Source organism: Bos indicus, chromosome X, assembly GCF_029378745.1.
Source record: "Bos indicus isolate NIAB-ARS_2022 breed Sahiwal x Tharparkar chromosome X, NIAB-ARS_B.indTharparkar_mat_pri_1.0, whole genome shotgun sequence".
In the NCBI taxonomy this organism is placed as follows: domain Eukaryota; kingdom Metazoa; phylum Chordata; class Mammalia; order Artiodactyla; family Bovidae; genus Bos; species Bos indicus.
Window position 1 is genome coordinate 65,055,745 of NC_091789.1, and position 12,895 is coordinate 65,068,639.

The 12,895-nt window shown below is 38.5% G+C and overlaps 1 protein-coding gene across 9 annotated transcripts in view; it reads left to right on the top strand.

The window, feature by feature from the left end:
- PAK3 (p21 (RAC1) activated kinase 3) overlaps positions 1–12,895 on the top strand; it is a 295,510-nt gene that overhangs the window by 186,965 nt on the left and 95,650 nt on the right. For all 9 annotated transcript variants that reach the window (XM_070783965.1, XM_070783962.1, XM_070783963.1 and 6 more), the window contains one exon: positions 6,169–6,370. In XM_070783965.1, the coding sequence (XP_070640066.1) occupies positions 6,196–6,370 (175 nt within the window). In that variant the 5' untranslated portion in view covers positions 6,169–6,195. The remainder of the gene's footprint in view (positions 1–6,168; positions 6,371–12,895) is intronic.

A 12,895-nucleotide genomic window follows, 5' to 3' on the forward strand; every position in this document is an offset into this window, starting at 1 on the left:
AAAACAGTTCACTACGTCTATTTACACTGTCAATCCTAAGTGTCTGGCTACTTCAGTTGCTAAGAATGTGTCTAAGGTAAAGTGGGTTTAGTATCAGCATAGGCTAGTTAGCGAAGCATCATTTGTGTCCCCATCACAGTTTATACCTGGAAGCTCAGCTAGCCATCTTGAAAAATGTGTACTTCTGTTTACAAGGGAGCCCAAGAAAGAGCCAGCAAGTAACTCTTGGATCCTTTTCCCCACAACCAAATATAATTCAGTGTAAACACCATTCTCACAGTAAAAGCAGTAACCTCATCCCCAAATACAAAGAACAGTCCAGTGTTGGTATCTTTGTCTAAGGAGATGTTGGCTGACTTTAAATCTGTGTCAGCCTAATACCTCCAAATCTGGAAACTTATTAAAAGTTCACTTCTTACTGATCTGTAGAGCTAATTCTTGCTATAAAGATTTACCCAATTCTAGAAATTTGAAATGCCCTAATGTTCTATTAATGTCTTAACATAGTGAGAGTTCTTTGACTTGTTGACTACATTTTTGTGATACCAAAATCAATCTTCTTTCTTATGTGTACTTGTCAGTTTGATTGTCATCTCATCAGCTTCAGGTGTCTTGCAGCCAACCCTATTATTTTTGTAGGTATCTCAGAAATGTCAGAAACCTTGGAAATTTCCCCTGGGCTGCATCTCATTCCTGCGTTATATCCTCTAGTTTGATATGAGAGGGACATAAGCAGTATTGATGGGCTCACCGATTTATAGTAATGGCCTTGTGTGGTTGGTGGTTTGAGAACTTTACCTCTGGGTTTATTAGATAATGGCTGTGTGTCTGCTGGCCTAGGCTTTTGTTTTTGAAAGGAGGCCAGTATTAGTTTGTTTCTCATCGGGAAAGTATGCAAATAAACAGTGATTTAGATTTTTGAAAGCAGACAGAATAATACAGACATGCATTGTCTCTGTATGGTATCAGATACCATTGTCTCTGATGGTATCAGATCTGATGAAAATATTGATTTCAGTTGCCAGTGGCTTCATAGATGGTCTTGCAAGTCATAGGACCAGTATTTCTGGATTCTCACCTTTCACACATGCGAGTAGAGCACCTGTGACAAATGGGCACAATTGGTATTTTTGATTGTATCCAATTCCACACTTATGTCATGGTATGAATTTTGGCCACATTATCTAGAATATATTTGAGCACCTATCTTTCCCTTTGACTCCTGGAACATGCAGGTTGGTGGCTTTTTTTTTTTTTAACCTACTGAATGTTCTCTGAGGGTTTCATTTGGTACCACATTAACAGAATACATTTGGAAGAATGAGAGAATGAGCAGTATATACAGTGCCTAATCATTTCATCTAAAGTTGCCATGCATCTTGATAAAAGTTTTCCTCTGAAATACCTTGTAGTAAATCTCTGTGTCAAAAGGCGACTCAGTGAAGGGGTGTGTGTGTGTGCGCGCGCATGTACGCACATGTGTGTGCACCTATGTGCACATGCCTGCCCTTGCATTTGGGGGTGGGACTATGGAAGTATATAGCAGAGTGAGGGGAAAAGGGAGATAAGGAGGGAAGAAAATAAAAAATTAATCTTTTTTGTACTCTGAAAGAGGGTTGTTCCAGCTTCTTGGTTATCATGACACGAGAGGCTCATTTCTTACTGCTGATGAATTTCAATTGTAATTACAGAACCTTGGTAAGCCACATTAACTCCCAAGGGCTGGACCAAAAATATACCATCTGCAAAAGTCATTTCAATTCTCTTGGAAAAAACCTAGTAGCCAAGTCTGAAAGCAATTTGTGAACAGATACAAGCTGTTGCTGGGTGTCCATTCAAATTAGCGGTTCCTCCAACAATGCAAAGGGCCATGTTCTAAAAGTGAAATGACATGGCTGGTGGCTGGGTCCAGCATGACCCACACTTGCAAGTTTCTTCTGTGTTGCAGAAGTGAACAACAACAGTTAAACTTTAAAGATCAACAGTTTTTCGATTGGGTTCCTGGAGAATAATGGTGCTTTTGTACAACTCTTGAAGTAGAGCCTACAGCTACCCCAAACAAAATAGTCTCTTTCAAGATCTTGGAAATAATGACCTCATAGGCAGATTGAACCAGCAATCCATTAATAGTTTCCTTTGTAGAGAGGTGTCTCAGGGGAGGGACCTGGCTTAGTAAATCAGCATTGTTTATAAACATAACAGAATAGACTCCCCCTTTTTTTCTATGTTTGTGGAATAGCTGGAGATACCTCCCGCTTGGGAAGCAAATAGATTAACAGCAAGAGTGCCTTACATTGTAAATTAACCTCCAATTAAAATAAATAATTTTATATTTAAAAAAAAAAGAGTGCCTTACAGGGCCCTACCCTTTCTCCATTGGTCACCTAAAAGTATACTCTGAAGCCCTTGCTTTTAAGGTGAGTTAGAGATAAGGAGTCGCCCACATTATTCCTTTGTCACAAACTCAGAATTATCTGGGACCATTAGAAAAAGATGAAGATTGGTTGTGCCTTGTAAAGGGTCACAAAGAACTGACGTAATATTAGGATAATTTGAGCAAAACTGAATCTGAAATGTCTAGGTAAACTGAGTGTTTATTTGCTTTGTGTTCCTATTGTGAAAATGGACCAAGATTCTTCAGTTTCATTTCCATCTCTGTAAGAGATTTATTTCAGCCCTTCTTATAATCCCTTGATGAGCTGAACAGGATTAAACTGATTCCAGTTTGCTGGGCAGTAGAAAGGTGTGCCATTTAAGCTGGGTCCCTTACAGAATGCCTGTGATGTGGACCATGGCAAGTATGTGGTATTCATATTTTCGGCAGCAATTTCTAGTCTAGTATAGGAGAGTATAGTGTGAGCTCTATATTCCAAGTAGCCCTTTTTAATCTCGACCTGAAAAGAAACAGGGCATCTACTTTTTGAGTCTCTAGCCAGAGAGAGTATTTAAGGATGAAAAAAGCCACTGTTAGCCACACCTAATTATTCACAACAAAGGCGCCTAGTATTTGGGATTACGTAGGTGCACTAGAACCCTGAATAGCTCAGACTCCTACTTGCCTTATTGTGTAAGATCAGTTTTGTATATAATTTTAAAGAGGCCATGTATGTTTCTCTGGCTTCTGTCATCTCAAGTTAAATATGTCCTCAGAAAACAGATATCATCCAGAATATGGTGGCTCTCTCTCCCCATGAGACACATTTTTCAGAAATCTGTTTTCTAGGTTTTACTTACAATCCTCAGTTCTTTTGCAGTAACTTTCAAATTTCATTATTTTTACCAAGATTCTGTACATTTGAGCTTTATTTAATAATCATCTCATATTCAGGCATTATTTTTAAACCCGGAAAGGAAAACAAACAAAACACACACAAGGTGAAACAACTAGTGCTTTTAATCTTTGTCTGGCAAATTCTTCTTCAACACTAAGTAAAAACCATGAACCTGTCTGACACAGAATACCATTGGTGAAATCAGTCTTAAACTCACTTATCTTCTGGAGAAAGAATGAATTGAGAAGGATCAAAATGTGAAAGGGAACGTAGACCCATTAGCACTGATTTCATATTCTAGTTAAAATATTTACCACAGAGTCCAAAAGACTGTTCTATACATCTGTGTCTCTTTTGCTGTCTCGCATACAGTGTACACCCGTGGTGGATTCATGCTGATGTATGGCAAAACCAATACAATATTGTAAAGTAAATAAATAAATAAAAATAATAATAAATAAAATAAAAACTAAAAAAAAAAAATTAAAAAAAATTACCAGTAGTCTGTGGATATACTTGATCCTTGACATCACAGTTTCTTTTTCATTTTACCTTGTGCTATAGTTTCACCAGCTTTCCTGGTGGCTCAGTGGTAAAGAATCTGCCCGCCAAGCAGGAGATGCGAGTTTGATCCCTGGGTTGGGGAGATCCCCTGGAGAAGGAAATGGCAACCCACTCCATTATTCTTGCCTGGGAAATCCCATGGACAGAGGAGCCTGACGGACTACAGTTCATAGGGTTGCAGAGTCAGATATGACCGAGTGAGTAAACAATAAAGAGAACACAGTTTCACCCATATAGGAAAATGTGAGACTTACAAAGCTGGTGGTGGTAGTGACAAAAAATTTACTACTGAATATTTTCACTGTCATGATTCCCCCCAAAAACTAGAATTGGTCTTAATTCATTAAGATAATGCAAGGCATGACATTTAGGCAAAGGAAAATAGATCTCTTGTGCAAATCAGTCTAACCAATCATTGTTGGTGGTCACCTGTGCAGATGGAGAAGCTATGAATTGGTACTCAGTTATTTTTGAATACTTACAGGCTCAATATATTTGAGAAAATTTTAAACAGTAAAATTTTTTTAAATTTCCACAATGTAATATAATTTAGAATTCATTACTGAAAATAATAAACATGTAACTTCTGAAGGGCTGAAAAGAATGATAGCAGATTATTTCTCATTAGAACAGGTAATGTTTTTGTTGTTGTTGATTTTCTTTTTTTTTTTTTTATTTTACAACATTGTATTGGTTTTGCCATACACTGACATGAATCTGCCACGGGTGTACATGTGTTCCCCATCCTGAACCCCCCTCCCATTAGGTATGTTATTGGAATAAAGTGATATGCTGAGTTGTGTTTGGAGAGCTCTTATACTGCTAATTAGTGCCAGTTAGTACTTGATGAAATTACAAAGATTTTGTTGCAGTAGGATTTGATTTTCCTTGTATTGGAAGTGGAGATTCACTTGGTAGGTACTCTTTAAAAACTGAGGTATTGTTGATTTACAATGTTGCATGTATTGCTGCTGTACAACAAAGTGATTTAGCTATATATATATATATATATATGATTAATATATATATTATGCATTCCTTTTCATTATGGTTTACCACAGGATATTGAATATAGTTCACTTGTTATTTATCCATTCTGCATACATTAGCTTTCATCTGCTAACCTCAAACTCCCACTCCATCTCTCCCCCACTGTTTCCCTTGGAAGGTCCTTGTAACACCTGCCTAGAAATGGCAAGTGTCAGGGCCCTAGTGGAAAGACTTGAACTAGAGTGGGAAGACAGCTAGGAACTGAAACATTTCCTTGAGTTTGTGCTTTTCCAGTTCACGTAACCCTTCAGTGGGATGAAACCCAAATGTGTTCAGCTCTCGGCACAAAATACTAGAGAATAATGAAATTAAGAGCAGATTAGTTGCTAAGACCCAAACTGGTTCTTACAAGCCTGTCACCCCTGTCAACTCCCTTGTTCCCTCTTCTAGGAGATAAAATATGACAAGGAATAGGCTTATGGTGTCTCCTCAGGAAACAGTCCTCTCCTTGGAGTTCCTCTTTGCTCCTGGTGACACTTATCTCTGTTCTATCATCTACTCTGTTACTTGAAGATGGAGCAGTGCTTCTCCTAGCAGTCTACCCCAACTCTGCTGAAACTACCAGGTTTACTAGATTGTTTCTCAGTTCTTTCTCATAAAGCAATAGAATGTGTTTTGTTCATCAGGTACACACAGGTAAGAATCAGATGCCAAAGGCATCCCGGTATCAAAGTTACTAACATGATTGTTGTGGGCATCAAAAATCAACAACCAGGCCTATGTCAATTCTAGACTCCGAGGAGGTGGTGCTACGTGACCAAAATGATCATTGTTGTTGTTCAATCACTCAGTCCTCATTCCTGCCTGACACTTTGCAACCCCATGGACTGCGGCACTCCAGGCTTCCCTGTTCATCACCAGCTCCCAGAGTTTGCTCAAACTCATGTTCATTGAGTCAGTGATACCATCCAACCATCTCATCCTCTGTCACCCTTTCTGCTCCTGTGCCCAATCTTGCTCACAAAGAGGAAAGATTGTAAATTGTGCATTAAAAGACTGTGTGTGGACAGCAGAAAATAGAGTGTCTTTGGGAGAAAGCATCTTAGGTATTTGTATCTACATGTTGAAAAAACTCACCTTTGCTTTCCTCTTTAGGAAATTGTATCATTAGGCCTTAGGGAGACAGCTCCCTTCCCTCTAGAAAAGGAACCCCTCAGAATGGTTGTCAAACCTGAGATTGCATGAGACCAGTGCTTCTGTTTCTAAGACGTTAGACCTCCTGTATATACCAGATTGTCTTTCAGACCTCTCTGAACTCCTGTTTTCACCTCCTCTTCTTTAGGAGCTGTGCAATCAGTTATAACTGAAAATGTCTGACGGTCTGGATAATGAAGAGAAACCCCCAGCTCCCCCGCTGAGGATGAACAGTAACAACCGGGATTCTTCGGCACTCAACCACAGCTCCAAACCACTTCCTATGGCCCCTGAAGAGAAGAATAAGAAAGCCAGGCTTCGCTCTATCTTCCCAGGAGGAGGGGATAAAAGTAAAGTATCAGTGGCCGGGTGTTGAAAAGGGGCTAGTTTATTCTTTCATTGTCGCTTTCTTTCTCAAGTCATTTCTTGAGCATGGGCTGTTCAGGGCCTGCCTGACTTTTGCATATCCGTCTTCAGAGGCTACATTTTGTCAGAGGATGATGTTTGATTGTTACTGTAGGTTTACAGAAAATACACTTAAATGCTTTGTTTGTCTTTCACATAACATTGAATTCAGCAGTAAGCCACGGGAAATCATAGCTAGAAGACTGTTTTACAAATATGAATAGTGCCTTTCTTTCTGATAAAACTTAAAGGAGAATTTATAGTAATCCTTTCCTAACCACAAGTTGTCCTTATTAGGAATTTGAGTATTGGTGGATTTACTTCTGTATACCATTTTGACAACCAGGAAAATGTTGAATTGAGCATATGGAAGTCAGTCCAAGTGCCATATTATTGTCTGTCTGACTATATCACAAAGTGTGCATAAATTTCTGAGTCATTTGTTTCCTCTACCATTCTTCTGCCAGTCATCCCCTACACAATCAGCCTATTTTACACTAAGTATCACAACAGTATATTATCATTTATCCTTGGTCCTCAAATATCATATGCTGACACTTTGTGACATTGGGGAATATAAAATCCCTCATAAGTAGTTGTCAGGTTGTGTTAATTAGCATAAAGCCTAAACATAGCTTCTATAAATGTGACTATTGTGGCAGAAGAGAGTGAAACCAGGTACAAGGGCTCCAGCATCAGAGAAAGTCGCTAAAGGGCAAGAAGAGTAATATCTCTTGAAGAGAAAAGGGACACTCTTAAGCTTCTTAAAGGTAAAACATAGCTTTATAGGTAGCTTATATTGTATTAATGAATTTCCATAAGGAAAGCTGAAACTCTTATTCAGGCCAATATCGCCTCCTGTATACCTATGGCATGTAATAAATGCTTTATCCCTGGTGACCCAAGGATGGAAAAGACAGAAATGTTGTTAAACCTCTGGATTGAAAACAAAGGAATAAGAAAACACTTCCCTGGTGGTAAAGACTCTCCCTGCCAATGCAGGAGACCCAGGTTTGATCCCTGAGTCAGGAAGATCCTCTGGAGAAGGGAATGGCTAACCACTCCAGTATTCTTGCCTGGAGAATTCCATGGACAGAGGAGCCTGGAAGACTACAGTCAGACATGACTGAGTGACTAACACTTTCACTTTTCCATGCAAGGGATCTCCCATCACGTGAGAGGAATTTTTGAAGACATATTTTCAGACACCAAAGTGGATCCCGAAAAGAAAGAACTGCCTAGAGCAATGGATGGTTTGAGAAATGCATGGTGCACCTGGAAATGCATGCACGACATGGAAACTGAATCTTAGGTGACAGTGGTGCCAAAGAAAGAACCACTAGATCCTGCAGCTCCCGCGTTATGTCTTCCACAACTGTAGAAAGCAACTGAAGAGGAGAGTCATGTGTGTGCACAAATCTTTGGTGCTGTTGAGACCGCCATGCTTTGGAAGCCCTTAAACAATCCTGTTTGCCCTTCTGAAGAGCATGTGCCAACTGATGCTGACATGAGGCCAGCCAAAACAGAGAGGCTGGTGTTTCTGTTTTGTGCCAATACTTCAGGTGACCTCACAGTGAAACCATTACTGGTCTGCAGAAAACTAGGCCCATATCCTCTTAGAGGAAACAACTAAGCTAAGTTTCCAATATACCAGCATGCAAATAGAAAAGCCTGATGACTCCCTCTCTCCTTAAGAGATGGGTTTAACAGTGCTTTCTTGCAGAAGCCCAAGACTACTAAAAAGAAATCTTGAATTCAATGTCGTATTGATTCCTGCTTGTCCTTTTGGTTCCTCAGATGCATTGGCAAATGTGCATCCTCATTTTAACGTTGTCTTTATAACCAGTGGCATGATTCAGGTCCTGGAGCCCTTAGACAGTGTTTTGTCTGACCTTTAAGAAGACTTATGCCAAGCTAATGTATAACTTTGTTGTTCAGGATCTTACAAAGGCACCTCTGTCTAAGATCCTAGTGCATGGAATTCCTACACCATCACTCATGCTGTATTCTTCATAAAAGAGGCATTAGATAGTTTAACATTAATGTGCTATGGGAGACTATGGGGCATGTACCCAGAGAAAACAATAATTGAAAAAGACACATGTACCCCAGTGTTCATAGCAGCACTATTTACAACAGCTAGAACATGGAAGCAACCTAGGTGTCCATCAACAAATGAATGGATCAAGAAGATGTGGTACATATACACAATGGAAGATTGCTCGGCCATAAAAAAGAACAGATTTTAGTTCTAGTGAGATGGATGAACCTAGAACCTGTTATACAGAGTGAAGTAAGTCAGAAAAACAAATATCATATGTTAATGCATACATATGAAATCTAGAAAAATGGTATTGATGAACCTATTGACAACGAATGGAGATGCAGACATAGAGAATGGACTTGTGGACACAGTAGGGAAAGGAAAGAGTGGGGCAAATGGAGAAAGTAGCATCAACATATATACATCATCATGTGTAAAATAGATAGCTGGTGAGAAGTTGCTGTATAACACAGGGAGCCCAGCCTAGGCTCCAAGCAGCAGCCCAGCCCTGCTCTGTGATCACCTGGAGGAGTGAAGTAAGAATAAGTATGTATTCTTCATAAAAGAGGCATTAGATAAGTTTAACATTAATGTTAAACTAATTTCCCCCATTAATGTTGGGGAAAGGGGAGAGATGCTCAGGAGGGAGGTGATATATGGCTGATTTGCATTGTTGTACAGTAGAAACTAGCACAACATTGTAAAGCAATTTTCTAATTAAAAAATAAATTAAAAAATATTACATGGGAGAAAATTGGACTAGAGATAGAGAAGTGTCTTTCAGTGATTTCTCCTAAAGACCTTAAGAATATTGGAACAAGAAGAAGCTGTGGGTCAGGATGAACATTTGGCACAGGAGCAGTCGTTGGCTGAAGTTGAGTCTGAATCTATTGATGCTGATTTAAGTGATGACTAGAGGATGACTCAGGAAGCTCACAGGACCCCAGAGGTGATTATCATAAGTGACAATGAAGATAATGAGGAGGCTATAGTACTGGAGACAAATACAATTTTAAGCAACAGGAGAAAAATTTTTAGAACAAGATTAAAACCTCCTCCAAGAAAGTAATGAAAAAAAATGTGTACCTTTACATATCAAAGCTTACCTGTTCAGAGCTTGAGTGATTTAGCTGAATTCTTTAAGAGGTGCTATGATGCCTTCAAAAGAAAATCACTTTGGACAGAAACCATCTTCAGCAGAGCTTAAATCATCAGGTGGTACCATTTAATATGATTGCTGGACAGCTGATAAACTGCCTTTGTACAAGTCTTGAGTGATTTAATTGAATTTATGAAGAGGTGGAGTCTTTTTTTTACAACACCATGTTCAGAAGAAAGCAACCTCAGAAGAGCCTAAATCATTAAGTAGTGTCATTTAAATATCTGTGCCAGACAGCAAATAAGCTGCCTTCAGACAAACTTCATTGCAGCATTATTTACAACAGCCAGAATGTGGAAGCAACCTAGATGTCCATCGATGAATGGATAAAGAATATGTGGTACGTTTACACAGTGGAATATTACTTGGCCATAAAAAAGAATGAATTTTCATTCTTTTGAGCTAAAGATTTGCACTCTATGCAAATGTGCTATGGTGTCTTCAGAAAAAGACTTGAGAAGACAGAAAGCATCTTGAAGAGCCAAAGTTGTTAAGTCATTTCACTGAAATTCACTTGCTTGTTAGGGCTAAAGCCCCAGTCAAGTTGTTTTAATCTCAGGATCAGACTTAGATGAAGACTCTGGAGCATGAAGATCCATGATTTGAACTAACAGTCCACCTCTGTTTGTTGCTTCACCATCACCCCAAATTTCCACTGCCATGAGTGGGTACATCCTTATCACCTCTGGAAACCATTTCAGGCTCTAAATGGAAACTATACAAGCCTATCACTTTTAACTAATTCAAGCTATGTCAATTCTCATTATTCTGTTTATGTAATGTACTGTTATTATTTTGTTTTACTGCGTAAAAAATATTTATGAGGACTTTCAAAAGTTCACATGTGACCTCAGTTCCCCTGCCATTTTTTTTTTAATCACAGAAAATTATAATTTCCTCAGTGGAACTCTCCTGTCTAGGTGAGGGTCATTGAGGAACTTGACCCTCATAGGTAAGGAGGGGTTGCTGTTTATATGTTTCTGCCTGTGAGTGATGACTTGGGTTATACCACAGTCAGTCTCCAATGAATGGAAAGAGCACTGTACTTGGGTTCTGGAGACTTAGGGTCAAGGCCAGCTCTGCCACTGATTATTGTGACTTTGGGCTAATCACTTAGTTTTTTTGATCCTCAGTTTCATCACCTGTTAAATGAAGATAACAAGACATGGCCTACCTAGCAAAATATTTTTGATAATCAAATGTAATTCTCAATATCAGAGTGCTATTAAAAGTCAAATTTTAAAGTGCTAAGTAATTGTAAGGTGTTATTATATCTGTATCATTCTGGAACTTTACAAACAACTAAAAAACTAGGTTTTAGAATTCTTGTTTCTTTTTTTAAGTAACTTTGTCCATAACTAGAATTTATATGTCAGTTAATAGGAATTTTTTTTTAAGTTAAAATCAACCCAAAATTTCACAAGCCAAAGATAATTAACTGGGTTGGTATTTTTCCTCCCAGTTCTTCTCATCATATGGAAATGGTCATTATTAATAAAAACTTGGAAAATAAAGACAAACATATAGAAAAGATAAAAACCACTCATATCCACAAATCTCAGAAACAATATTAACATTTAGTGGCTTGCTTTCCATACTTTTTAATGGCTATATATATATATATATATAGTTTTTTATATAGTTAAAATCATAATATATAGTTTTACACCAGCTTTTTCACTCAACATTTTATCACGAACATTTTCCCCTATGTTTAAAAAAATTTTCATAAATACAGTTTTTTATGGTGTAGAATATCTCATCATATAGTAGCATCATGGTTTATTTAACCATTTATTTTGTTGGTTATTTGGGATCCTATCCAAATTTTTGTCACAAATAATGTCATATTGTCTATTTCTTGAGTTAAATGAAAATACTTGCTTTGGTGACAGCAGAGGTTTCTGTTTGTTTGTTTGTTTTAAGGAATCTCTTTTGTTGCTACATTTCATTGACTGAATGGAACTTCAAAAGACAGGTAGAAGAAAAACAAGCAGTAAATATAATTTCCAGGTTGAGGACCTGTCTTTGTTGGAGGCCTTCCAAGAGCTGAATCTTGGTTTTAGAGCAAAGTAAGAGGGACAGTTGGCCACCGTATTATGATGCTTCACCATAGAAAAGTGTTCAGAATTTAGAGCAGGAAAAGGATATCCTGAACACGAGGTTCGTTTTTCTTTTATGGACCCTGTGAAGTGTGAGACTGATTAGGTTTCTCTTTTGTTGGCTGCTTGAAAACTTGGTGCCAAATGTGTGACCCATGCCTGGCACCTGTAATGGGCCTCTATGGTGTGTTTGCACTTGGTATAGCTTTCATCCAGGCTCCATTTTATGAGCTTATCTTTGTTTTGTTTTCCTTTCACTTGATTGACTTTGAATTTCTGCTGCTATCATACTGTATTTTGTGTATTCTTTTTTTTGGGTTTCAAAATTTATTGTACATCAGAGTCACCCTGGAGAGCTTGTTCAGACACAGCCTGCTGCCACCTCTCAGAGTTTCATGTTTATTTGATCTGGCTTGAGGCCCAAGAATTTGGATTTCTAACAAGCTTCCAGGTGATGTAGATATTGCCAGTCCAGGGGCCACACTTGGAGACCCACTACTTCAGGCGTGAATTCCTTGAAATCAGGAAACAAAGGAAGACCTCTTTGCTTTCATTTCCCTCTACCTAAAATATCTTTGGCTGGTTTCTCAAATGGATTAAAAAAACTATTCAGATTTGACTGAAAAAGGAAAGAGAAAACTAAGAATTTTGTTGGGAGGAGCCTTAAAATCTGTAACAATTGTGCCTTTTCTTTCCAGGGGCTTAGCATCCAGGTAACAACAAGGGCCACTCCAGTTTCTAAGTGAAAGTAGCCAGGGGCACTTTTCCTTGTTACCTTTCTTTTTTAAAAAAATTAAAAAAAATTTTAATTGGAGGCTAATTACTTTACAATATTGCGGTGGTTTTTGCCATACATTCACATGAATCAGCCATGGGTGTACATGTGTTCTCCATCCTGACCCCACCCTCCCATGTCCCTCCCCATCCCATCCCTTTCTTGTAAACCACCTTATATCCATTATGGAACATGGTGGGGAATAAATACATGGATGAATAAATCCATAAAAAATACATGAATAAATAAAACAGTAAGGCAAAGGCAATGAGACAAGTGAATCACCCAGGATTCTGAAAATGGCATAGTTCCTCTTAAAGGAAGAACATGTGGGAAAGAGGCAGGTGAGGCTACCTTCGGAAGGGACACGTCCTGTGTGATGTCTGTGTC